The sequence below is a fragment of the Centruroides sculpturatus genome, unplaced genomic scaffold, assembly GCF_000671375.1.
Source record: "Centruroides sculpturatus isolate CEXI.00-Female unplaced genomic scaffold, Cexi_2.0 scaffold21, whole genome shotgun sequence".
NCBI lineage: Eukaryota > Metazoa > Arthropoda > Arachnida > Scorpiones > Buthidae > Centruroides > Centruroides sculpturatus.
In genome coordinates, this window is record NW_019384490.1 from 1,579,437 (window position 1) to 1,605,353 (window position 25,917).

Below are 25,917 nucleotides of genomic sequence, written 5' to 3' on the forward strand. Positions count from 1 at the left end.
CGAGAACCTTTATAACATATCATTTTAACTTTTTAACCAAAGATGCCAAAACAACATGACAAATAAACTTGTAGGTTTGAGAACTTGTGAACTGATCTTTTCATTAACTACTAAATTTGTAAATAATTGTTTGAATTATAAAATTTATTGAACTAGAACTTAGGTAATATTTATGTAATTATTTAGTCAATTTGGACTATAGGTAGTAAGTTATGTTGCCATGTTGTACCTTTAATAATTTTTAATTAATGTCAGATCACAGTTCAAATTTTTGCTTTCTTTGGACAAAATTTTAACTTTTTGGCTTTTTTGTTTTTTAGTGTATTCTTCGTAAAGAATTTTAAGACATTTCCTACTGAATTAGTAAACTAGAGTTCAAAACATCAATGGGATCAAATGTTGAAGCAGAATGGCATCAGCCATTCTACTTCAACATTTAGCAACAGCTTCTGGGAACCTCAAATTTTTTATATCCTTTTAGTTCAAAATTCACTGAATGGAACTTTCAAACCATATTTGACATGTTTGAATTTTTAAAACTGTTTATACAGTATTATATTCTTTCCGAAACCCATAAATCATAATATGCTTAAAATGTATTGATATAAAAACCATATTGACTCTATTTTATTCAAACAAATGTGAAAGTAAAAAGTTTAAGCTTCTAAACAAAAAATGCAATCTTACAACTGTAATAATTAAATCATAGATCTATGTTAAGTAAAGTTGATATTGGGTTGTGACGTCACGATTGGCATGACATCGAGACCGACACCACTGTGTTTTAGAGAACACAGAAATCGCAATGGCGATTACATTTCGTGTCACGCATGAGCGGTCGCTTTTGTAGGTGATCGGATTCAGGATAGAGACAGTCTAAGAGACAATGTATTTGAAGAAAGAAGTGCACTCAACTACAGCATTTTTAAACAATTATCTGTTTTATTCTATAGACTAATTTAGACATATGTATATATTAGAACTAACAGTATAGCAATATAGTAAAACAGCATCTGTATCATTCTCAATTAAATTGTGTTGGATCCCTAACTGAAAGAGGAATTTAGGAGTATTAAGTACTGGGGTTGGATGTCACGCCAACAGTCATCTCAATTAAAACTTCTTCCAAAACTTCAGACTATGAGGCGTTAAATATAATTAAAAATATTTTAATTATAGTCTCATAGTCTGAAGTTTTGGAAGAAGTTTTAATTGAAAGAGGAATTTACAATCAAATATGAAGTTAATAAATATCTTAGTAAACTTAGAAGTGAATCCTTTCCTGATGATTTCAAGGGTGTGGATGGGTGGTGTTGGTGAAGTTCCGAAGATTTGGTAGATGTTGATGAGATGTCCCTGGATGAGGGGTGGCTTTCCAGATACATGGATGTCTTAAAAAGTAAATCAACCAATATCCAAAATAGTCAAATAGCGGGAGAAATGTCCAAGGAGGTTGGGACTGGTGACCGACAAGCTAGCAAACCTGAACCCCAACCAAATCGAGATGGTCGACGAACTCCTGTCATCATTGATCCTGTTTTTTTATTTTGGGGGCTCTCCCCCTTGCAACTCTTGTCCTTTTTTTATAAAATTAGTCTATATCAATGGCAATTTTTCCATTATGTTCCTGGTGACACATCCAAAAGATGTATCATCTCTGGACAAGGAATCGAGTTGTGGGGAAAAAGTATAATCATATCCCTTTTGATTTTTTCTCTTTTTTGAAAAGTTTGTTGAAAAGGCTCTCACAATGTTGAACAGAAAGCTTTTGCTTATTTTTAACATCTGCCTTTACTTTTTACCTGTGGCTTTGGAGAAGTGTGTAAGAGGAAGGTTGTAGTATTGACAATTGCAGTGAAAAAGGAATATATTGCAGTACGTGTGACGGATCTGATGGTGACTGTGTGAAACCAGTGAATTCTATTTAAACTTTATATTATATAGTATTTCTGTATTTTATTTATTATTTAGGGCATTTAATTGTTATTTTTACCTTAAGTTATGTGTTTGCTGTTTTAAGTTTATCAAAATGGGTATTGTTTAGATCTGGAAATGGATTAATTCATTTTCTATTAAACAAATTCACACCTAAATTCATTTTCTATTATTTCTAATTGGGAAAACTGATTCGGGGTTGAAACAGCCTCCTGGAATGTATTAAATTCAAAGTGTGTGGCATCACCATACATGTAGTTTAGACTATTTTGGAAGAATAGATTGATTTGGAGCAGGAGTTAAAATATGTAATTTACTTTTACTGTGCAGGTGCATTGTCAATTACCCAACCTGGATCTTTGTCCAAGACGTAGTAATTGAAGAGATAAAACCATATATAGAAGATAATTTGCAGTGCATCTACACGGTAAATAGTTGTTGCTGGTTTAGGTTCCACTCTACATTGATGTTTCTTTTTCTAGGATAGTTTAAGTTACTTACAGCTATAAAAATTTGAGATTTCAACATTAATTGAAACATTTGTTTTTGTGTCAATCTTTTTGAAACTGCATGTTGATCTATGCATTATTGTTTGTGTTCTGTTGAATATGGCTTTTACTCTTGATACAGACTTACCAGAGTGAAACGTGTGACTTATCAAATGCAGTGATGGGTTTAGGAACATTTACAATTGCCAAGACAAAGCAACCCATATACATTTTTGTTACAATTGCATTTCTTGAGTTAAAGATAGGTCAGAATATTGTTAATCTGTCTGTCTGGCTTGTAAGACTTGCAGATTCAAATGCATTATGGACAAAATCTCATCTTTTAGATATTTCTAAATTGTGAATTAAAATCATGAAATTAATTATAGGATTTTTTATAGCATACAAAAAATCAATGAAGATTTTATTATTATAATTTTATAATAAGTAAATTAGTTAAACTTTTTAGCACATGAAGGACAAATAAGAGGAGTTGTCACAGATGGCCTCAATCAACTGACAGTAACTGGAGGAAGCGACTGCAAATTAAAATTTTGGAAATTCAAAGATCGTACACAACTCGCTACCTTAGACGTGCAAGATCAAGTATCTCAAATGTTATTACACAGAGAAAGGTATTTTTAAAATAAACTAGCATTGAAATTTATTTGAAATAATAATCTAATAGAAGTTTTATTTCAATGTTTAGTGGAATGTTGGCTGTCGCTTTGGACACTTTTGTTATTTTAATAATAGATGTCGTAAGAAGGAATGTAGTCAGAACATTTTCCGGACACAGAAATCGGATTACTGACATGGTAACATTGTTATTTATTATTTTAATATTAATAATTAATTTAGAAATAGAAAAAGTGGAGAAAGTGTTTTACTTGATAGCAAGCAATTAAAAGCTGTGCATTTGTCAAAATTGTATAATATACTGGTAGAACTAAAGTTCACATAAGAATGAAAGAAATATTCTACAGTAAAGCAGTAGTCTTAATGAATTCTCCAGATTTTGAAAGAAAGAATTCAAATTGACCTCTGAAGTATCAATGTCACTCCAACAGGGACAATTCATAACTTCAAGACAGCAGGGTCAGATCTGGAGTGAGGTTCAATAAGAGTGAGAATTGGAGGTATTTGAACATCAACTGAAGCATGGTTTTTAAGGGGAAGATACTTTCTATGGAATGCTATTTGAACAGAGAAATAAATTTTAGTATGTTGTGGCCAATGAGAACATTTCAACAGAGGACTTTCATGATTAACATTTTAATATTTTCAAGTGCAATATCAGTGAATAAATTGCATTAATATGATTATAATTAATAATTACTGCAAAAACTGGATGTACTGCTTAAAATTAATTCCAAAGACACCTAAATCCAGTAAGAAAGCCAATTTAATTACTGAACTAATGGTTTTAATCTCATTTCAACTTCATCTTCAGATTCTTAGAACAGAAAACACTTTAAATATATTACAATTCAAAATTGAATCATTTATATATGACTATGAGCACTAATTTTTGGGTTTATGGAGGACTTACCACACACTATTGATGTAGTCGGCATAATTGCACAGAGGTCGGTAGACATAGGGTTAATGATGACAAAGGTAGGCATTTCGGACAGGTTGTCTGTCCCTCTTCGGCCGTATTTGTTACAATGTGGTGGATATACAGGTGTCTACAAAAATACAAGCATTTTTGTTACAAACATTTGGATTTTTGGATTATAATAGTATGTTCCTTTTGTGTGTGTATAAAATGTAATATTGTACTATTTTCTTGCTGATGTGTGGATGACATCATTTTCAGGATTTTTTACAGATGATATATTATTTACACAGTATAAATAGCTACACGAAGTTATAATTGTTGCTAAACATATTGTGAAGTAAATATTATGGTAAGTAAACATAATTTGAAATATATTATATATCGCAGGCACAAGGATTGAAGATACAATTTGGTTAATATTTAACATTAAAATATTTTTGTATTAATTTTTTAAAGCTATTTTAAAATTAAAAATGGTCAAAAAATGTTTGTTTAGTTAGTAAATTGTTTGTTAGTGGATTTAGGTATCTTAGGAATTAATTTTGTCATAAAATACAAATGGTTATGATAATTTAGTATTAAACAAAATTGTAATTATATTGTTAAGGATCCAAGTTATTTTTGTAAGTATTTTGAGGTGCATGAGGACTTGATAACATATACTAACCTGGGCATCTATTAACTTTAAACTGTTAGTATAATTATCTAATTGTTTTTATGATTATTATTTTACACTTATGCAAATAAATACATTAGATGCACACAATTTATATATTTTTCTTATTAAATTTTAGTGTATATCTCTTATAACCAACCAATTCTAATCTATTGCTGTATGGATTTATTTGGAGGTAGTTCTAACTCTTAGAATAGAAAATGTTGCATTAACTCTATTACCTATTATAAATTCTATTTACTCTGGATGTGATCTTGTGGTAAATTGGGTGTGCTCATAATGTATGAAGCTATAACTATATGATTTTAATGAGCCGATATGGAGTTCAACTAAATAGTTACATTGTTATCATGATAAATAATATAATTGCAGAATATATGTTTTTCTGCAATATTTTCTTGTTTACCAAGTGTGTCATTTATTTCATTGTTTCTAAAATTACTTTTCTTTACTGAATAGTATTTAATTTTGATTAAATGTAATTACAAATAATCTTTGTTTAGACATTTTCTCCTGATTCGTTCTGGCTTATTGTTTCTTCAATGGATGCAACAATTAGGACTTGGGATCTCTCATCAGGAAGGTAACCAAATTTATTTATTTTATGAAATATATATTTCATATTAAAGTGTTTTCATTGATATATGCAGAATACTTAATAAAATCTTCATAAAAAGCTTTATTTTTGCACAATTTTGTATCATTTAATGTTGCTATTTGATGATTTTTTGTATCTTAAAAATTCACCACCTATAATCTGTTTTTATTTGTGTATAAAAACAGATTATAGGTGGTGAATCTGTTTTTATTTGTGTATACAAATAAAAACAGATTATACAGCAAATTTTTACAATTTACTACTTTCAAAGTAAGCTCTTTCTGCAATTGCATAACTTCTGCAAGCATAGATACCACTTGTCACAAAAAATGGCTTTTATGATTGTTTCGACATCTTTAATGACTTCTGTTATGCAACAGAGTGGAAACTGCAGTATCAGAATCCTTGTCCCTTCATATTCTGTTTTGTTTTTGGAAACAGACAAAAGTCTATGGGAGCTAAATCCAGAGAGCAAGAAAATTGGAACAACCAATGGAAACTATACTGATAAGTTTTTTAAGACATCATAGAAAATGGCTTCCTGTACCATTTTGACAGATTATATGGATATTAATAGAAGTATATAGCTGTAGATGATGCTTATTTTCAAAATGATCAGTAAATACTTGCATAAACTGGTAATACTTGGATATCTTAGCTTATGGAGTCGACATTAAGTTAAACTCTCTAGATAAAGTTGCTATTTCAAATATTTTCAAACAATTGCACACAGATGTATCAAAATTTTCTTGGATCCATTTAGGTTTCCTTTCAGAGAAGCATTCTTTTATAATTTGCAACTCTTTGTTGTTTTATGATACAGGATATCCAAAGAATATTAAAATTGGGTGTTTTGTGTGTGTCTTTAATAAAAGCAGTTTGGTTAATCTAATCAATCAGTCTGAGACATAAATGAAACACTGAAATTGAGAAGGATGTGTTTTATTTTTTTCTACCTCAAAACTTATTAATTAAGCAACTGAAATTTTGTCAGTCTTTAGATGCTTTAAAACATTCTTATAATTTAGTTTCCTTAAAGATGATAAATTTCTAAAGTCATCTTAAGCTTAAAATAATTAATAAATATACAAATGCACAAGATCCTGAAATAATCACAACATAACAATCATTTATTAGCACAAATATTGTCTTTTTCTGCTCTATATTTTCTGTTTTGAGTTAAACTAACTCAATTCTCTGTCTATGCACCTATCTGTATTTTGCAAAACACTGCATTGGCTACTTCTTATGACAATAAATGGAATATAACTATACACATTATCCTAGTACTGTTCTATTTATCTGTCAACAGTAATAACATTGTGAATAATAATTGTATAAATTACATTATAAATATGAACTTATTAAAATTTTAAGAATAATATTTTATCATATTTTCATAGCTTATTAGATTGCTTTTGTGTTTCGTCTCCCTGTACGAGTCTTGCAATGTCACCCACCGGCGAATATTTGGCCACCGTCCACATCGACGATTTAGGAATTTATCTTTGGGCCAACTACACATTGTATTCTCCGGTGATTTTACAACCGCTTGCCAATGATTATGAGCCTTTGCTCTTAAAGCTTCCCACGATTTCACTCGAAGATACACGTGAGTCCATAAATTATTTACAGAAGCTAGTTTTAATTTAAATTAAAAACTATTTTTAAAAATTTTTTAGCAAGAACTAACAACGATGAAGAATTAGAAGAATCCAGTGATGAAGAAATTGACATGAATGTCGAAGAATATGTGTCACCAGAACAGATAGCCGAGCATCTAGTGACACTGTCACTTTTGCCTCGTTCTCGCTGGTGTAATTTATTAAATCTCAATTATATTAAGGTATGCAATTAAAAATATTGAAAGTTTATTTGATATTAGACTATTTAAAAAGTGAATTTTGATAGTTTAATTGGTCAAAAACTTGCTCAAGTGATTTATCAATGAGGATTATGATTATGCTATTTAAATTAATGCAGAAGGCTATATATTTTTATATTAATGCATGTGATCGGAAGTAGGAGTTCTCATGTGATAATAAACCACACAGGATGATGATCAAGAGATTCTCTAGGTTGCAATTTTCCATATGGGGACTTCAGACTCCCCATCTTTCTTATTTCCCTCTTATATCCCTTGCCCCAAGAAGTAATGCACTCAACAACAAAATTGCAAATATAAATAACTGGGTTTATTTGACTGGATTATATAAAACTATAGAATCACATATAACAAGATAAAGCCATATGATGTTAAAAATAAATATTTTCATTATTTTATAAACAAAATAATTTTAACAATGGGCCTTTTTTTAACCCAATACTATATTATGAACTATTCCTCCTAACTGTGCGAGAGAGAGTTTGCAGCCTGATAAATACCTTGATGATTGGCAATTTGAAGCCTTTAGGATGCAAAGTTTGTATCTTCAATTATAGTGATCATTTAACGGTACACAAGGATGGGAATGAAGACAGCAGCAATTGGGATTTGAACTGACAAGGAAAAACAACATGGAGATAGGTTTGGTGATTGGCTAGGACTGACGAAACTGACATCGGGTGAGCTGGACTGGGATTAGCATTGCCAAACTAGACATCTGAAGTAAAAATGGTTAGTCTCCATCAAAGTGGCCAAACTACACTGATTATGCAACCTTTTAATTGGATGACATTTCTGGTCCTTTCATATATTTTTGACTGTTTCCTGCATTGAGATGCTTCCAAAAAAGAACAATATCGAATGAAAACTTTGTTATCCAATCCCAAATTTTCTTTTTACTTCCCTGGTGAATTATATCCCCTTTCAATGACTCCTCTTCCTGGAAAATGTTATCATTGACAAAATCTTGCCACTTCCTCATCACTTTTCCAAAAATTTTTTCTCTAAAATTTAAAACAGTTTTTACAAAATTGTAGTCCGGGATCTCACACACAATAATGCAATATTTTTATTTTTATAGCAAAGAAATAAACCAAAAGAACCTCCAAGTGCACCCAAGAATGCACCTTTCTTCTTGCCAGTTGTTTCGGGTTTAGAACCAAAGTTTGTAGTAGAAGAGAAGACGTCAGAAGAAAATGTATGTAATTTATACTATAAAGCACATACATTTACCACAGTAGTCATAATTTTATACATAATTCTATTTTTAGAAAGAACAAGATTCAAAAATTAGAACTGCCAAACTTCAATCCTTGTCTAAGTTTGGAGAAATGGTATTAATTGCTGTGAAGAAAGAAGAATGTAAGTAAATTATCTAGCTAGAATTTTTTCTTTTCATATTGCATATTATGGATGATTTGAAAAATGTTTTAGATCTCAAAGTCATAGAAGAGATGATGAAAATGAGTACGTCCTCCATTGATCTGGAAATCAGATCGTTAGCACCTCTTGGCGGTGGTTCTATAGATCTCCTATTAAATTTCATGAAGGCCATAAATGAAAGTTTAAAATCTAAGAGAAATTTTGAATTTATTGAATCTGTTCTTTCATTATTTATCAAGGTGAGACTAGATGATTTTAGCAATTATATTGCTTTGAAAATGTTAAATTATCAATTTTATTATTAGCATTTTGGAATTTGTATATGTTTCTCATTCAGTTAATTTTACATTAACTAGATGATAAAAAATATACTTGAACAAATTTCAGCTTTTGATCTGTACTCTAGATGTAACATTTCATTGCGTCACATTTTTGAGATACATCTTGTTGATGTGCATACAGTATAAAAGAGTTATAAAACATATCTTTACACACTTATCTTGGAGACATTTTTGAATCTAACGGGAAACAAATGCAGTAAATATACCTTTACCTGTTTCTGTTTACTTTCTCTTGTATTGTGAATTATTTCCCAAAACATGTACAAGTCTGTAGCATACCATTGGCCTTAGGATGTTCACTAATGTTTTTCCATTACACTGAGATCCTGATGGAAATCTTGTTGTTGAGTTATCTGGAAAGTAATCCCAGTATGAATGGAGGAATTGTAGCTTTAGGAATGTGCAATAACTCAGGTTCTTGAAGATGGGTTGCATTGTGAATGATCTCCCACACAACTACGCAGAACTTGTATTTCAAAGAAAACTGGCTTAAACGGTTGCTGTCGATTCAAATTCTGTCACTTGAGTTGTTTATTTTTTAATTTGGAGGTTTTATGAAAATTCCTTATTTGGCCTCAAACTCATTCATTTTGAGAAATTTTTCTCACATGCACAAGAAAGTGCTTCCAGTCTGGTCTTAAGCCTTTACAATTGTTCTCATTAAATAACGTTTGACTAAAGGTGGGCAGACACCAGGTGGAAGGAATGTATCACATTTTGGCCAATCCCGCTTGATGTAAGAGTTTGCAATATTGTGGCTGTCTCATGGAGCAAGTGTTTTTGTAACCTCCTTGTAGGTCAAGATGTAGTGCAACAAATTTAAAATCAATGCTACATACCATGCACAGTTTTTGTAATTGATCCCAGTGAGAAGTGTGTCATTGTATCATACTTTTCTTTTTTTCCACTCAAAGCTTGACTACTGCTTTGTTGTTTATGGTTCTGCATGTGCTTGATGATTGATCTAATCCATCATCAAGCATTGCATTTTTGGATGTCTCCTGTCCTTAGTGTGCATGTTGATGCTTATGAGTTCTCTCTGTTGCTAAGTAAGAGGAAGATAGCTGCTTTCTTCTACATAAAACTAAAATCTTAGTTCAGATTTTCCCTATATGTTTCCATAAGTGAGATCATAAACCTGTTGTATGATGCATCACTATCATTCATTCCTTCTTTCATTGTACAAATGGAGAGACAGCAGCACTTTTGAGCTATAAATGTATCACAAACCTCAAAAAAACCTTCTCTGGTGTTTGGTTTTTTAAAATGTAAACAAATGTTCTCAGGCACCTTCTGAGCTCTGCTTCACACCAGAAGGTTCTTTTTTGGTTTGTGATATAAACTAAGTAAGTCCAGTTAGAAGGTGGTTGACCTTTTGACCTATAACCTCTTGAGATCCACTATTAAAAAACTTTTTTTCATTGAAATTTTGTTGTTATTGACATTACTACTAACAAGTGACACCCAAAATTATCATTTTTTTCTTTTCGGTTATTAAAAACTGGTATGTGTCATATATGACACAATGGATCTCTCTCTACCTGTACAATATTTTACATTCTATATTTACGTATGACATACTTTAAAGCAATTTTTATTTGCCACAAGGCACAGATGGATTTTGCATTTGATACAGTACACTATAGCTCACACTTTTATATCATTGCATTCGGCAGCAATGATTTCTGGCATATGTTTTGCTCTACTTTTGCATTGTATTTCGCTGGAATGTAAAGTTAGAAAATCATAAAAAATACTCCATTTCTTTGTCATCATCATAGTACAGAAAATAAAAAGAACAACAATCTGTAATTGCAATATTTGAAATTCATTCAAAGTAAAAGTGTCAAAATGGCAGTGTTTTTTTCTTCTTCCTTTGCTATCTCTTCTGTAGGCTATCCAAAAATTGTTTTCATTTCATCAGCAGTAAAGTTGAAAATTTTCCGAGGCAAATCAGTGATATTTGATTCATGCATGAATCAATGACATCAGAGATTCTCAGGAATATAATTCAAGAAATATTCTTCAGACTCACACTCACTGCCCTTTCATAATTCTTCTTGAAATGCAGGAGCTGGTAGCAAGGGTTTAAATCTATTTGTATGGTGCCATGGAGAAGTTTTACTGCACTGATGTCAAGAAATATGCTACAGTAGAACCCCTCTAGTCCGTCACTCCGGTTAATCTGACCGTGGTCTGAGTCGAGAAACTTGTCCCGACTCGTCAGTGACTCACCGTCCATGGCGTTCTTCTGTGTTCGTTACAGTATATGTTTTACATTGTGTGTACGTGTACAGTTTTGTGTTTATTTTCAACATGTCAGGAGTGAAACGTAAATACGTTACTCTTTCATTAAATAAAAAATTAGCAGTGTTACAAAGACTGGACAAAAGGAAGATTGTTTATTTTACTTTTTTCTGATAATCCGACCTTTTTTGCGTTCCGACCATACCTCCAGTCCCAAAGGTGACGGATTAGAGGGGTTCTACTGTATGTAAATAGAGGGAGATTTCGCTCTATTTACATAGCTGAAGCATCATTTTCGTCATCTAATGACTTACATTCTTCAGGACAGTTTGGTTGAAGAATAAATGTTTTGCCACTGTCTCCATCACTGGACTAGTCTTCCAGTCCACACAAATTTCTATCATTATTAAGTGTCCTATCATGTTCCTTCCTTATTTTGTCTGTTTACACTGAAAAATTAAAACTAAATCATTGACATTTATTATAAATATATGACTTATGATACTAATACTAATAATTTAAAAATTCTTAACAAACAAAATCCTGCAGACCAGAGAAATAACTGTACAAAAACAAATCACAGAAATTAAATAATTATTTTTATAAATAAATTAACTTAATAAAAAATGAAAATAAATAATAGGATACATATTGCTGACCAAATGACAAAATAACTATAAAAGTAAATTACAGTCTATGAATTATTTTCATATTGACAAGTTATGTATTGATAATTATTGTAACACAAAGACCCAACGTGTCATATACGACACATTCAAAAGTAGGCTCATTTCATGAAATACTGTTATTAACATAGAAGTCTCCTGAACAAAAACATGTTTAAATTGTAAAATTATAATCAATAGAAATAGAAAAAAATGAATACTTACATGAATCAGTCATACTTGTGATCACTTCCAAAATCATGTGCTCAGACAATCACTTATGTTTTCCTTTGTCTCTATCACAGTGGGATGCATGTGGTCTAATAAGCTTCACTAAACTCTATTGACCAAAGGAATAACTAATATAATTGTTTAGCAGGCAAAAATCAAGAGCTGCTTCTCATTCTTTGAAAGAAAAATTGTGTGTCGTATACGACACTCAGAATCCCAAAAGGATAAATGAACAATACTTTTCATTCTCAAATTCAAACTGTTCCATTCAGGTAAACCATTGTTATTGTGATATTCCTTAGCTTAAAGTGATATCTTAAGGACTAGTTCTCATTATAATGGATTCTGCAGTGTAATAGTAACAATGTAACCTACCTGCTGTCATTTTGTGATGGGAGAGTATTGCATTTACAAGTTGAGTTCAATGCAACTTTTATCCTGATGGCAGCAGATTCTTCCAATGTCCTAAGTTGTTTGTTTCACTAACCTGCATTTATCGTGTGTGATGATGATGCCAAATTAAATTTTAATTGAAATAGGATACAAATCTTGACATGTCTCATGGTCTTCACTTTGTGGATATATAATTAAATGATTGTACAAATCAATTTGGTTATTGTGATATTCTTGTTTATCTTTTTTCTGTAAAATTATTTTTTTAGGTTTATCACTATTCCTAAATTTTGGTGAGACGTTATTCAAAATTCAATGCAGGATTAATTGAGATTAGCCATAAGCTGCCAGTTCCAGTTACTTCACAGCATCCATGGTCAGCTAGTGTGCAGTCCACAATGTATGGTAATGCCTTTAATTGGGTATTCCCAATACACACGTGACATCATGGATTGAGGAATGTTTAATGTTCACACAACTTTAGAAATGGAATCTTCCATCTCTAAGGCATTCACTATCATGACCTGTTCAATCACCAATAATTTATGTCACATTGTCATAAACAGCCTAGCAGCTATTAACACTTACAAGGAGACCCTACAGCTTTCGGGAAATGGATTTTGATAATCTTTGGTGTAGAGGTAGTACACCATGTGAGTGTACCACCTCTACACCAAAGATTATCAAAATACATTTCCCGAAAGCTGTAGGATCTCCTTGTTAGTGCTCCTGAATGCATTACAGTGATATTTTCACCCTTTGCAGCCTGATTACATTGTCTATTTTTGAATTTACAATATCAACTCATCAATTTCACCATTTAAAATTTTACATTTTGCAAATCAATATTTTATCATTACAATGTTTAGTAAGTTTATTCAACATAACAATAATATCAAAAAGTTAGAGATTTTAAAATGAAAATCAACACTAGGTATTGTTAGTGTTTAATGGATTTTAGAATGATTGCCATATAAACCAATATATATGTTACAATCATTCTAAAATCCATTAAACACTAACAATACCTAGTGTTGATTTTGATTTGTATATTGTAATTTTATTTTTATTTTATTTTATTTAATCATACGACCCTATGGCCATTGACCTTTTTCAAGGGTCAAAAGAAAAATTAATGATACAGAATATAATTGCCATATAAACCAATATATATGTTACAATTACAATATACAAATCAAAATTTAAATGGTAAAATTGATGAATTGATATTGTAAGTTTAAAAATAGAATACGTAATCCAACTGAAGGTGAAAATATTGCCAAAACATGTTCCAGAGCATTAAGTGTTAATTAAAAAACAAAAATACACTACACTACAAAACACTGGGATGTGTTAAATACTGCACTCTTAGAACCTATAACTGGTGTGATAACCGGAGGAAGAACTCACAGCAATTCGAAAACGTTTGTGATGATCTTTATCTTTTGTTTTTTTATATCACACTGGCTATAGGTTCTAAGAGTGCAGTAAAAAACAAGAAGCATGCAATTGTCTAAAAAAATTGTAGCAGCAATGCAAATTGATTGAATAGTTACATATCACTCTTAGTAGATTGTAGACAGAAAGCTTATAATGCAATATAATATGTCTTTGAACTAGAGGCATCCATTTTGTTTTACTAATAAAGTGTAGTTGAAAGTTGCTTTGTCTTCGTTACAGTGACTCCTAGTGGTAAACATTTAAAACCATTTTGTTATATTGCAGTGCTGTATGTAGAAATGGGTTTCTGAGTGTTTGTTGTAAAGCACTTCTCAAGCACCAAATAAAAAAAAAAGTCCATACTGTTCTAAATAGATGATGTGCTGCAGTATATCTTGATGGCTTTGCAGTGCTGATTGAATTTCATCTTCTTGAACATCCCTAATGACATTTCTTGTTTAAGATGGTATCGTGACCTTCACTGCTGTTAGGTCAGGTGGCGGTCTGAATCATGCATGCACAAAACATTTTTTAATTGCTTTAGTAGAAACAGCTTGCTAGGTAATGTGTATCTAGTGGACTGCTTTGAGAACAATTATGGCTTTCAGAAATTCATCAGCTATCTTGCACAGCTTTTGCATCAATTGCTACCTGTTTAGTAATTTGATTATTTTATTGATGCCCTTATTTAATGGTTGCATTTCACTTGTTAAGAACAGATGACATGATGTCAATGTGACACTTGTTTATTAATAATGCCACCAGTCGTGCTGACATTGACATCTTCCAATTAGACTTTCATGTTGTGGTTAAGTTCTTGGATCCACTCAGTGAACAAATGACATTGTCATTCATGCCTTCTGGTTATGCCTCCATGTCCTAGGTAGACAATCCATTTTTATGTTGTTATTCCTGAAGGCATGGGGGTATGCAGCATTTCCAATAACCCAAGGCTATGTTTCTTTTCCTTGGCACTACAATAAAACAACACACTAACACGTTCCTTTCATTTCTACCTTCTTTACATGGGTTGCCTTTTTCCACCAACGATAGTATGATGTACAGGGGTGAGATACTACTAAAATGACACTGTGACAAAAAATTGCAGCCTGGCATTGAGACGATGTCACAAGAAATGGTTGTTGTCTTTTTTTCCTTCTTTTTACTAATACTGTACAGTATTTTGTCTAGTTTTATCCTGGTTTTGTTAATAGTAGCCCACATAGCATGTGGAGCTGTACCCAATGCCAAGAGGTAATTCACTTAGAGGAAGGGACATCTTATAAATGATAGGGCTTTGTCTGGTGCACAGGAAATGGATCCCACTTAATGTGTCTCATATGAGAGATTTCCTGTATATAAATATAGTTAACAGATAGCACACACCATTGTCACAGCCATCTATCTGCAATGCCTTGTTTTTCAGTTTAGCTTACATTATTCTGTCATCATTCCAAGGCAATTCAGTCATAATTCATAGAGTGAGCATTAATAAGAATTAGAAGTACATTTAGTATTGCATTACAATACAAAAAGTAATGTTGTATTACTAAAAATGGATGATCTAGAACTCGACTCAAGTACATGAAGTTTCTTCCAAGGCTCAAGTCTTAAACTCAAATAATGAATATGTAGATAGGCCCATCTTTGGTAAAGAATTAATATTTATCATTATACAGATATTTGTTGTTGATACCAAAGTTGCATCACCAAACAATCCATAAAATTTGAAATACATGAGATTCCCATTTGTAAAATATATATAAATTAATTATGCTAGTTGAAATCATTGAGGTCAACCTGTACAGTAAAATGACATGACATGCAGTGTACTTTTAACCATTATTTCAAATTATAGCACAAGTCATCCAACACACACATACAGCCCTTGATCAGTCTAGATCACACAATGGGGATCCAAAACATAATATAGAACATTGCATACAGACAATGTACTGTGATTCTGGTGAATTTGCCACATATTTACACAACTGTATTTTGTTATATAATTGAGTAATAAATGATGATAACATCCTTAGCCAAGAGCTAAGGATGTTATCATTATTTATAACAAAGTCCTTTGTAATCATTGCACGTGACTTGCACTTATTATGAAAGCACTACAGAATGTTGTATAAATTCTCACAATTGTCAGTACACACACAAAGAAAATTGAACATGTTAGGGCTCAAAGATCGAAAACGCTAATTGAGCAAAAAAAATAAACAACCAAAACGCATTATGCACAATGCAAAATTTGCATTGTGGCTTTCATGATATTTGACCACTATGTGTTGTGGTGATTAAGAAAAGCCATAACACGTTCTGAATGTTAGCTGATGCAACCACGATACAGTGGACAGGTTAAAATTGGTTAGGATGCCTGATGTTGATAGGGTATGTGCAGCTACTGGAAATGTGTTAGCTGTTGTTACAAGCATTAATCCATCAGGCCTCTATCAGTTAGGAAACAAGGAAGGTCTTCTTGATCGACTATGCTTGTAATGAATTTACAATTTCTGAGAATAACTTTATAAACCCTTGCTTGCTTCCAGATGCTGAGCAAAGTGTTAATGAAGTTGAGGGTACATCCTGAATGTTGTTAATGTCTCACTGTAAAAGATACTGTATTGATGAAAATGCAAATGTCACTCAAAGAAAATAAAATGCAACTCAAAATATCATGTTAATAGTTTTTGTAAAAATAAATAACTTGCAACATTCTTGATTCTCATTAAAAAAAAAAAGATTGATTTGTTAATAAAATTTCCTTACAAAGTAATTAATTTTAGTAAATTAGTTGTTTGAAAATGTTGACATCTCAAGCACCACAACAGATTTTCATGAATGATTAATTGTTGTTGAAAAGTACCCAAGTTACATTTCTGTATGTGGTGAATAATTTTGCTACCTATTTATATAAGATAATTGAAGATAAATACATCATAATGAAAAAGAAAGTTTTATTTTCTTATCATCACCATTTATTAGTTAACATCCAGAACTTGTGGTTGCTTTTAACCACAATAAATCTGTTACACAGTGGTTTTTAACTTTAGCAGCTGATTTTTATGTAATCGTGTAGAGTACATCAAGCATCTACAAGTGCATGTAGTTTGATCTTTAGCACTTTTAAGCAAAACAAAAGATAACAAATGCGTATTTTTCTCCATAAAAGAATTAAAATGTAAGTATGAAAATTAAATTTCTAGGAAAACTTGTAGAACTAATGTTGTTCAGCATTAAAAATTGTAAATAAAAATGTTTCGAGGCCAGAACGCATATTTTAAAAAGTTACAAAACACTGTGCATCATATCATCCTCTGTGATGGTTGCATCAGCTAGCGTTAAGAACATATTATGGCTTTTCTCAATCATCACAACACACAGTGGACAAATATCACGAAAGCCATGACATGAATTTCACTTTGTGGTCATTTTGAGTTAGCCACAATGCATTGTGGCTGTTTTTACAAGTGCCATGATGCGAATTTTGCATTGTGAATGATTTAAAGAGGCCACAATGCATTGTGGTCATTTTTTCACTCAATGAACATTTTCAGTCTTTGAACCTAACAAACATACAAATGGCATTTGGCATGCAAATGACATCGATCATATCTCAAAAATAGCATGCGATGGAAAATTTGAGTGGCAAATCCAAAATCAGCATGTCAATTATTTAGGGACATGCATTTACTTTCAGTATACAGAATGGCTATTCCCTAGTGTTATGAGATTCTGGATGTGAATATTATGTTATACACTCATTGTCGTAAACATTAGCGCACCAAGAAGGAGTTGTTGGAATCAAATGAAATTGTACACATGCCAGTGTAACAGTGATATGTAAGTGGTTACAAAATGAAAGCAAAAGGATCATTTGTTGTAGGAAAAACTAAAAATGAAAGGAGATTCTAGTATCCTATTAGTTCTAGTTTTCCCATTGTGTATTCATGCTAGACCACCTCTAGCATGAATACACAATGTGATATGGGCAAGCATGGAGACATATGGGTTCCGTACAGTATCCTGTGACATTTTGGTCCACAGTTGCTGCAAGTAGTCCTCTAGTTTGGCCAAACTCCTAGTCTGTCAAATGTGACAAATCAGGGACCAGGCCAGCCAGAGAGAAGTGTGACAATGTGGCAGAGGCAGTCTGATGACACTTGCTGTGAGTGGTCGAGCTCTGTCCTGTTGGAAAATGGCTCTTTGGAGCTCTGCCACAAGAGGCAACACATGTGGCTGCAGAATGTCACTAATGTACTGCTGGGCTGTCATGGTCTCTTGGATCACTAATAGAGGTGACCAGCTGTCGTATATGACGGCCTCCTCTAGACCATCATACCAGTTTTGATGGCAGTGTATTGCTCCAAAGTATAGGCAAGATTGAGGCATTCACCACAATGTCATCAGTTTCCAAACTGAATCTGGATTTGTTGCTGTAGACAACCCAGTTCCATTCTGTTGCAGTCCAATTCCATTGAGAGCGACACTACTCCAAACTGAGGCAACGGTGGGTGGCTGTCAATGGCAGCATATGTAATTGCTGCCGCAATGACAAACATTCTTTACCTGGGTGCCTGGAAATGGTACAGACAGGCCTGTAATGATGGCACCACCTGTTGTCTAGTGATCTGCTGAGAGCATCCTGAACCTGGCTGCCATGCATGCAAGCTCTCTCTTGTCCACTGACCCCAACACCTCCTCACAGTGTTGTCAGAACAGCCTAGGTAGCAGGCTATATGGTGAGATGACCATCCATCTTCTCTCAACTCAGCAATCCTTCCCTCTCAAACTCAGTTAGTTGTTTGTATGATCTTCAAATGTGACGTAAGGCATCTCTAGTGATACAGCGTACCTCTGCATTTGCCTATATTTTTTTATAGGCCAAGAGGAATGCATTTTAATGCCCTCTGCTGTCATTATGGAATGGGCCATCATTCTATAACTCTTATCATTTCCATATGTGTTTAGACTTACCTGCATGCCACATTTTTTCAGTGATACGACAACTCTTTGGTGCACTAATTTTTATGGTAGTGAGTGTATTTTATGTACTGTGAGTGGCTAGAAAGTTCTTATTCATGAGATTGGACTATCCTTTAGCTGAAAGACACAGGTCAGTAAAAAAATTTGGTAGACGATTGACTAGATTTAAACACTTCAAGGAAGTTGGTCTATATGTAAATATTTGCTTTGGGGCATTGAAAACCATAAGACTTCTTTCACAAACTTGTTATCAGGTTTTATTTATGTTGGTTTATTGTAAGTCATTAGAAAAACATAGAATATGGAGAAAAATTAAAAATTTTCACAATGAATGGAAAGGAGCACAAGACAAATTCTACCACATGTAAGAACTTTGTAGCCACACACTATTTATGGTTTAATGTACCTTATCCCTAAGAATAGATTTAAAAAATCTTATAAGATTAATATATTTTTTAATACAAACTCAGACTTACATCTTTTTACAGGTTCATGAAAAAATTTTGATTGCTGAACCCATTTTATTGGAATATGCAGAGATTCTATCCCATACTTCTGTTCAGGTCTGCTGTGACCTACAGAAGAAAATAAATTATTCGCTCTGTATATTGAATTTTCTAAGGTATGGAATAAAAACTAATTAAAGAACTTTAGTGTATAAGTTTTTTACTTACTGGACTTTGTAAAATACTTCAAAATATAAAACTTACAACTAGTGTTAACCCAATTAGAGAATAACTTTCAATTAACAATTTACAACACACAGTTTCCTACAGGTATACTTTGTCAACAAACCCAACAACCAATATAATTACGTAAATAATGTAGTAAACTGTAGTATCAAGACAACAAAATGATTTCCAAAATAACAGAAAATAAAAATGGTGAATAATTTGAATACTACAACAAATCCTGAATAGGAAGGAAACCTGCATAAATGGAAAAGTTCTTTAAAATGGGGCAATTTTTCATGTTAAAAAAACTTGTAAAACTGGAAAAAATATTTGGTAAATGTGCGATTCTGGTTTATACAGATTTTACTGTACATATTAAAAGCCAATCAATGCCAAGATTGTAGAAGGTAAGGTTGCCTCATAGAGAAGAAATTGTGAGGACCCAAATGAGGTCCAAAAGGAGGTATTCGCGGTTTTTAAAATAAAAATCACATTTCATGACGCAAAAGGGCGAAAATAAAGATTGAGTTAAACAATGGAAGTTTTTTTGTGAAAGATTTAAAACAATAGGAAGACCAAAGTCAAGGAAAATGTGGCCGGAGAGGAGTCATGTTCGGTCACAAAGTTGACTGCTCCCATCATCGGGTTTCAAATTGTCACCAGGTGATGATGAGGGACTAATGGAGGGGCAGCTACAGTTGGAAAATCTATAAAAAACTCTGGTTTTATAGATTTTCCAACTGTAGCTGCCCCTTAATGTCCTTGAAAAAAATCTATAAAACTGTGGTTTTATAGATTTTTTTCAAGGACATTAAGAGTTCTGGTCTTGAGTTCCTAACACTCCTTTCACGGAATTTTTGTGCTTCTGTCCCAAAAGTTTGCCCAGGTGTTTCCTGACAAAACCATTCTTTCCAAGTGTGCAGTGTGCCCCAGAGCCAATGCTCTCCACATCAATTCACAGGCAGCTCAACATTCATTTGGACAATTGAACTCTTATTGTACGGATTGGTTTGCCCTTGGATAGGCTTTATGACGATTGTTAAGAGTAGCTGTAAGCATCATTTTTGTTTAATAAATGGTTTACGATGGAAACCTATCTCAGTGAGTCTTAACACTCCCACACGACAGAGTAGACCGCTCGGCTGTTGGAAATCTCCTCACCCCAATTGGCTTACCTCACAAAATACTTATCACTGATTGCTTATTTGACATCAAATGGATTCCAAAACGAAACATAAGTATATTAATTTAATTCCTATTGTCAAACCACCTTTTTTTTAAACCAAAAACTATATTGGTCTATTTTTTTAATTTTTAACACTCATATATGGAAAACAGTATTATTTACTCATAAAAAAGTGACTTTGTCAAAAGAACAATTTTCTGTCATAAACATAATTTCTATATATTGATATTAAATATAAGTGTTACATAAAAACAGAATTAAAAGAAATCAGATACAAACTTTTTTTAAATGTTCTATTGTTATTACAATTTACTTTTCTTTTTGCAGAGGAACGTATTTAATTAAATTGTTTAAAAAATTCAATTAAATACACGTATGTAAAGCAACGTTTATGGATTAAACATCTGGCAAGTCAATTGTTTGTAAAAAATTGATTCCATTTCTTTTAACTAAATTAAAGAAATTTTCTGATGGCTGTGATAATCCACCAAATGATAAATCCTGAATATAAGGCATTATTGCATAATTATGCCCATTTTTAATTTAGTGACTGACACTTGCTAAATTTCGATATTTTTTTTTTGTATCTGCTTACAATCCAACCTGCTAAATATTGTAATCTATCATTTTTTAATTCATGTAATAGATTTTCTTCTACATTTTCCTCAGATATCTCATAGAAATCATCATCATTTACATTTACATCGCATGAATTTTCAGATATCTTATCTTCAGTGTTTAATTTATTTTGTAATATTCCAAGTGATTTATCTAAAATTATCATTCTCATTCTATATATTACCTCAAGTGGACTAGGGTGATTGTATAATCATCATGTAGTTCGAATTTGAGAAAATTTTCTAAAGAATCCTGATTTGCTTTACATGTTAAGATTTAGGAATTGGTATTTAGGAAATTTTGAACTAAGTTCGAAAAATAAACCTTTAATAGATATAAACATTCCTTTTTGGAATGTTTGAAGCGATTGTTTAAATCAGTGTTTCTCAACGGGGGTGATATCACCCCATGTGGGCGTTTTTCCATGTTCAGGGGGCGGTTAGTAACAATTTATATTTTGGGGAGCGAAAAACAATTTTCTGGGCGATATAGTAAAACATTATATTAAGAATAATTAGAAATTTTATTTGTTATATCGTACAATAATTAAACAAATAACATTATACTAGTCACTAGTCTATTCAATGCAGTACGAATTTGGCATTATCCTTGTCCCCCGGTATCGAAATTTTGTAGTGAAGGGTGCAATGATTCGTTACAGGTTGAGAAACACTGGTTTAGATACACATCTCATACTTTCAATTATTCTGTATTATCAAGTATATTATTTTGTTCTGTTTTGTTAATGCCATAAGCACATTTGGAGGGATAATCAATTTTGTAATGAAAATTGAATGTTGAACTATTCATAATATCAAATCATGCATTAATTGATGATATAAATTCAGAAGTTGCTAAGTCATTTTCAGTTTTATTAGCAATAGCAGTAGAATTAGAAAATAATTCACAAGCTAATTGTCATTGAAATTTTTGACATGTAATACACCCTTTTAATTTATGGCAAACTTATTTCATTGGAATCTATTTGAAGTAACTGTTGTAATGAGTCCTTGTTTATTAATGTATGACCCAAAGTTAGAAAACCAATTTCTAATGAGTATTAACAAATGAAGTGCATCTGGAAATTAGTATTTATTATATCTATTAAACAGGGGGCACTTCTAGCTATCATCAGTGTTGGTGACTTTTTTCACTCACCTTCTCCAAACAACATTTTGCTGTGAAACATTAGACAATACAACAATTTCTAGTATTATTAGTATATTAATGAATTTGATATCATTAAATCTAATTTTATTGTTGTTGGTAATGGCTGTCATCGAAACAAATCCCGGCCCTCTGCAACATTCACCAGTTAAGATAAGTCAAACCAACATGCAAAAAAAGGGGGCATGGAAGACCTAGAAAGGAATAGGCACAAAATTCTGAAGATACAAGCCAGCTACTGGACATTATCGGAGAAGAATATTTTCCTGAGGAAGAAACGAAAAATAACAGAAGTATTAGTAAAACTAAGGTTGAGGATTATTTCGAAATATCCGAACAATTTAATCAGTCAAGTGATAGTGATTCGAGGTACTCGTTAAAACCAATCTACAACTTAATTCAAGGAAAGTTTGAACTACTAAATCAAGAAATTCATTCGATTAGACATGACATAAGTTGTGTACAGGATGATAATATAAAAATTAGAGAAGAAATTAAAATCATTCTACAAAAAAGTCAGCAGTGTGAAGATAAAACAAAGGCCTTAGCAAACCTAAAAGGTATGTTTGAGTTTGAATTGGATAAATTACATAATGAAAATACCAAAAGGAATCTTGTCATAATTAATTTTCCATTTAAAACTGATAAGCTGCAAGAACTCAAAAATTTCATTAAGGTAGCTCTTAACCTAAAAGACATAGAAATAGAAGGTCTAATTCAATTAGATAAGAGAAACTCAAATAATCAAATGATAACAGAATCAGTTAAAGATAGAAACTTGATACTTAAAAAATTCTGGATATCGAAACCGAATATAAAAATAGAAATGGAAAAAAACTATTATTAAAGCAGATCTTTGTACTAGATCTAGAATTAGAAGGAAACTAATGCTTAATAAAATCAAATCAGAATTCTCAACTAACAGAGTGATAATCAGGGATGATTATTTTATAAAAGATAATATTATATACACTCTAGACATTAATAATAATGAGTTTATAATTCTTTTTTGGGACAAATTACCAAGTATTTGCAAATAAAGCAGTAATATTAATTAATAAATGTATCCACATGGGACTTCTTGATACACTGTTGGTTATTTGGAGGGGACTTAAATTCTAGAATTGGTGAGATGCTAGACACAAAGATATATTTAAATTATGAAACTATTAACAGCGAAGGCAAAATTCTATTAGAATTTGTTCAAGAAAACCAATTTGTTATACTGAACGGCAGAATGAAAGGTGATATCCCAACAGAATAATACACTTATGTATCTCAAAATATAAAATCGATTGTATATTTTATGATATGTTCCCAAATCTTGATTGAACATTGTCAGATCTTAAATGTATGTGATGAAGATGCTTCGGATCATTTTCCTATACCGCTCACGCTATCTACTAAATCGCATACAAGAAAATATATAAAAAAAGAGAATATATTGAAATTCAGAAAAAAATGTGACTTTAAAATTGATAAGACAGAATGGTTAAATAAGGTTAAAGAGTTGGTTTGACAACTCTTGCTATCACTTTAAATTTAAAACACAAGAAGAGTTGAAAATATTCAGAGAGACAAATACACTCGAAGCACTGTCAAGCTATCTGAAAAGTAAAAAAATATATGTAAATTTAATCAAAGCTAAAAAGAAATTATACAGGACCAACATTAATAAAAAACTGATCAAATCAAGAGATACAAAAACCTTTTGGAAGGTTATTAACAACTTTCATAAACCTAAATTGGACTTTTTAAATCAAAAAGCAATTGAATATATTAAATGGATAAAATATTTCTAGGAATTCTTGTAGATGTATTTACATAAATCAAAGAAATATTTACTAGCTAGATAAAATAGTTCATCAAATCAATCGGGACAAGATAATAAGTGTAGAAGAGGTGAAAAAACGTAGTAAGACTTTGAAAATTAAATAAGCTCCAGGATCAGATGTATACCTAATTCTTTCATTCAATATATAACAAGATTCTTTAACAGCATTTGTTCCATTAGGTATTATTCCAACTAATTGGAAGGAGGTAATTTTTACGATGATTTATAAACAAGGAAATAAATATGCTCCTTGAAATTACAGACCAATAGCCCTATTGTCCAGTTTCAGAAAACTATTCACTGCAATACTGGTAGAGAAATTCAAACAATGGATTGACGCAAACAACTACAAGAATCCCACATAATATGCATATGTAGATAATGGAGGTACTCAAAAATCCCTGTTTATTTTACTTAATAATTCAAATATAATAATTCAAATGTAATAATTCAAATACAGTTATTAAAGAAGAGGCAGAAAGTTTATGAACTTTTCTTGGATTTATCAAAAGCTTATGATTCTGTTTGTATAAAGTTGCTACAAAACAAATTGAATAAACACAATGCAAGCTATTACTTGGTTAATATGATTGGTCAATTATATGGTAGCTATAATGTGATTATTAAACAGAACATAATAATATAATCAAGAATAATAATACGAAACAAAACTGAATTACTCAATTATCGAGAATATTCAATATTATATGGCTTTTCTATGGAACAGGTGTTTAACTGTCTTAACAATAATGACCATGGTATTGGCCAATTGTTATATAAAGCTATGGAACACTCAATAATCCAGGATAATGAAGATATGCAGAAAAGAAAAAACTACCTTACATTACAATATTATTTTTAATTACCCATTTATCAACAATTACATGTTTTTGAATCTGCCATTTAACCCCCTTGTAACAGGCTATTGCCTAGTACGTTAATAAACATTTGATTGATTGATTGATATCTATTAAACAGATATATAAATTTAGTATTGAATATATTTATCCCTAATTCCTTCCATAATCCTATATTTTGTCCACAACAATAACTAACAACAGTATAACCTGCATTAAAAGTTTTGAAATAACATTAAACATCAAACTGGTTATTTCCATGGTGCAAATAGTCCTCTTGCCATCATTATTAAACTTGATTATTGGGTCCAATAACTTTATCCCTCACTATCATATTCATATATATGCTTTGCCTGAAATATCGGTAAAATGTTAAAACAGAAAATTATAATTATTATTGAATTATGTGGTTTATTGATATGGATACAGTATTTACCTTCATCTCATCAAACTGAAAAACTGTTAAATTTTTCCTCTCCTGAAAGTTCAAAGCCATTAATTTTCATCATGTTTATAACATTTAATATACCTTGAAAAAGATTTATTTTTCAAGCCCATTGTTGAAGCGTTGAAACTGCAGGTAATGGGATTGTGGCCGCCAGCGCCAGAGATCCTGAACACTGTTTGGCAACACTTGCCAGGATCACGAACTCTGTCTGGCAACACTTGCCAACAAGAGTGGCTGGCAACGTCAAAAAAGAAAAGGCGCGAAAGTTCGTTGGATTTTGTCCGGGTGTTGCCCG

The 25,917-nt window shown here is 31.8% G+C and overlaps 1 protein-coding gene and 1 long non-coding RNA gene across 2 annotated transcripts in view; one reads left to right on the forward strand and one right to left on the reverse strand.

Moving 5' to 3' along the window:
- LOC111621761 (WD repeat-containing protein 36-like) overlaps window positions 1-20,175 on the forward strand; it is a 34,322-nt gene extending 14,147 nt beyond the window's left edge. The window contains exons 5-13 of the mRNA XM_023364002.1: window positions 2,893-3,058; window positions 3,133-3,241; window positions 5,167-5,246; window positions 6,665-6,873; window positions 6,944-7,107; window positions 8,228-8,344; window positions 8,418-8,508; window positions 8,581-8,768; window positions 19,327-20,175. Of these exons, the coding sequence (XP_023219770.1) occupies window positions 2,893-3,058; window positions 3,133-3,241; window positions 5,167-5,246; window positions 6,665-6,873; window positions 6,944-7,107; window positions 8,228-8,344; window positions 8,418-8,508; window positions 8,581-8,768; window positions 19,327-19,482 (1,280 nt within the window). The 3' untranslated portion in view covers window positions 19,483-20,175. The remainder of the gene's footprint in view (window positions 1-2,892; window positions 3,059-3,132; window positions 3,242-5,166; window positions 5,247-6,664; window positions 6,874-6,943; window positions 7,108-8,227; window positions 8,345-8,417; window positions 8,509-8,580; window positions 8,769-19,326) is intronic.
- On the reverse strand, window positions 11,249-25,849 carry LOC111621762. Its single transcript, XR_002756131.1, has 3 exons — window positions 25,611-25,849; window positions 19,315-19,413; window positions 11,249-11,566 (listed from the first exon to the last, which is right to left on the reverse strand). It is a non-coding gene; the product is annotated as an uncharacterized LOC111621762 (long non-coding RNA).
- Window positions 25,850-25,917: the final 68 nt, after the last annotated feature.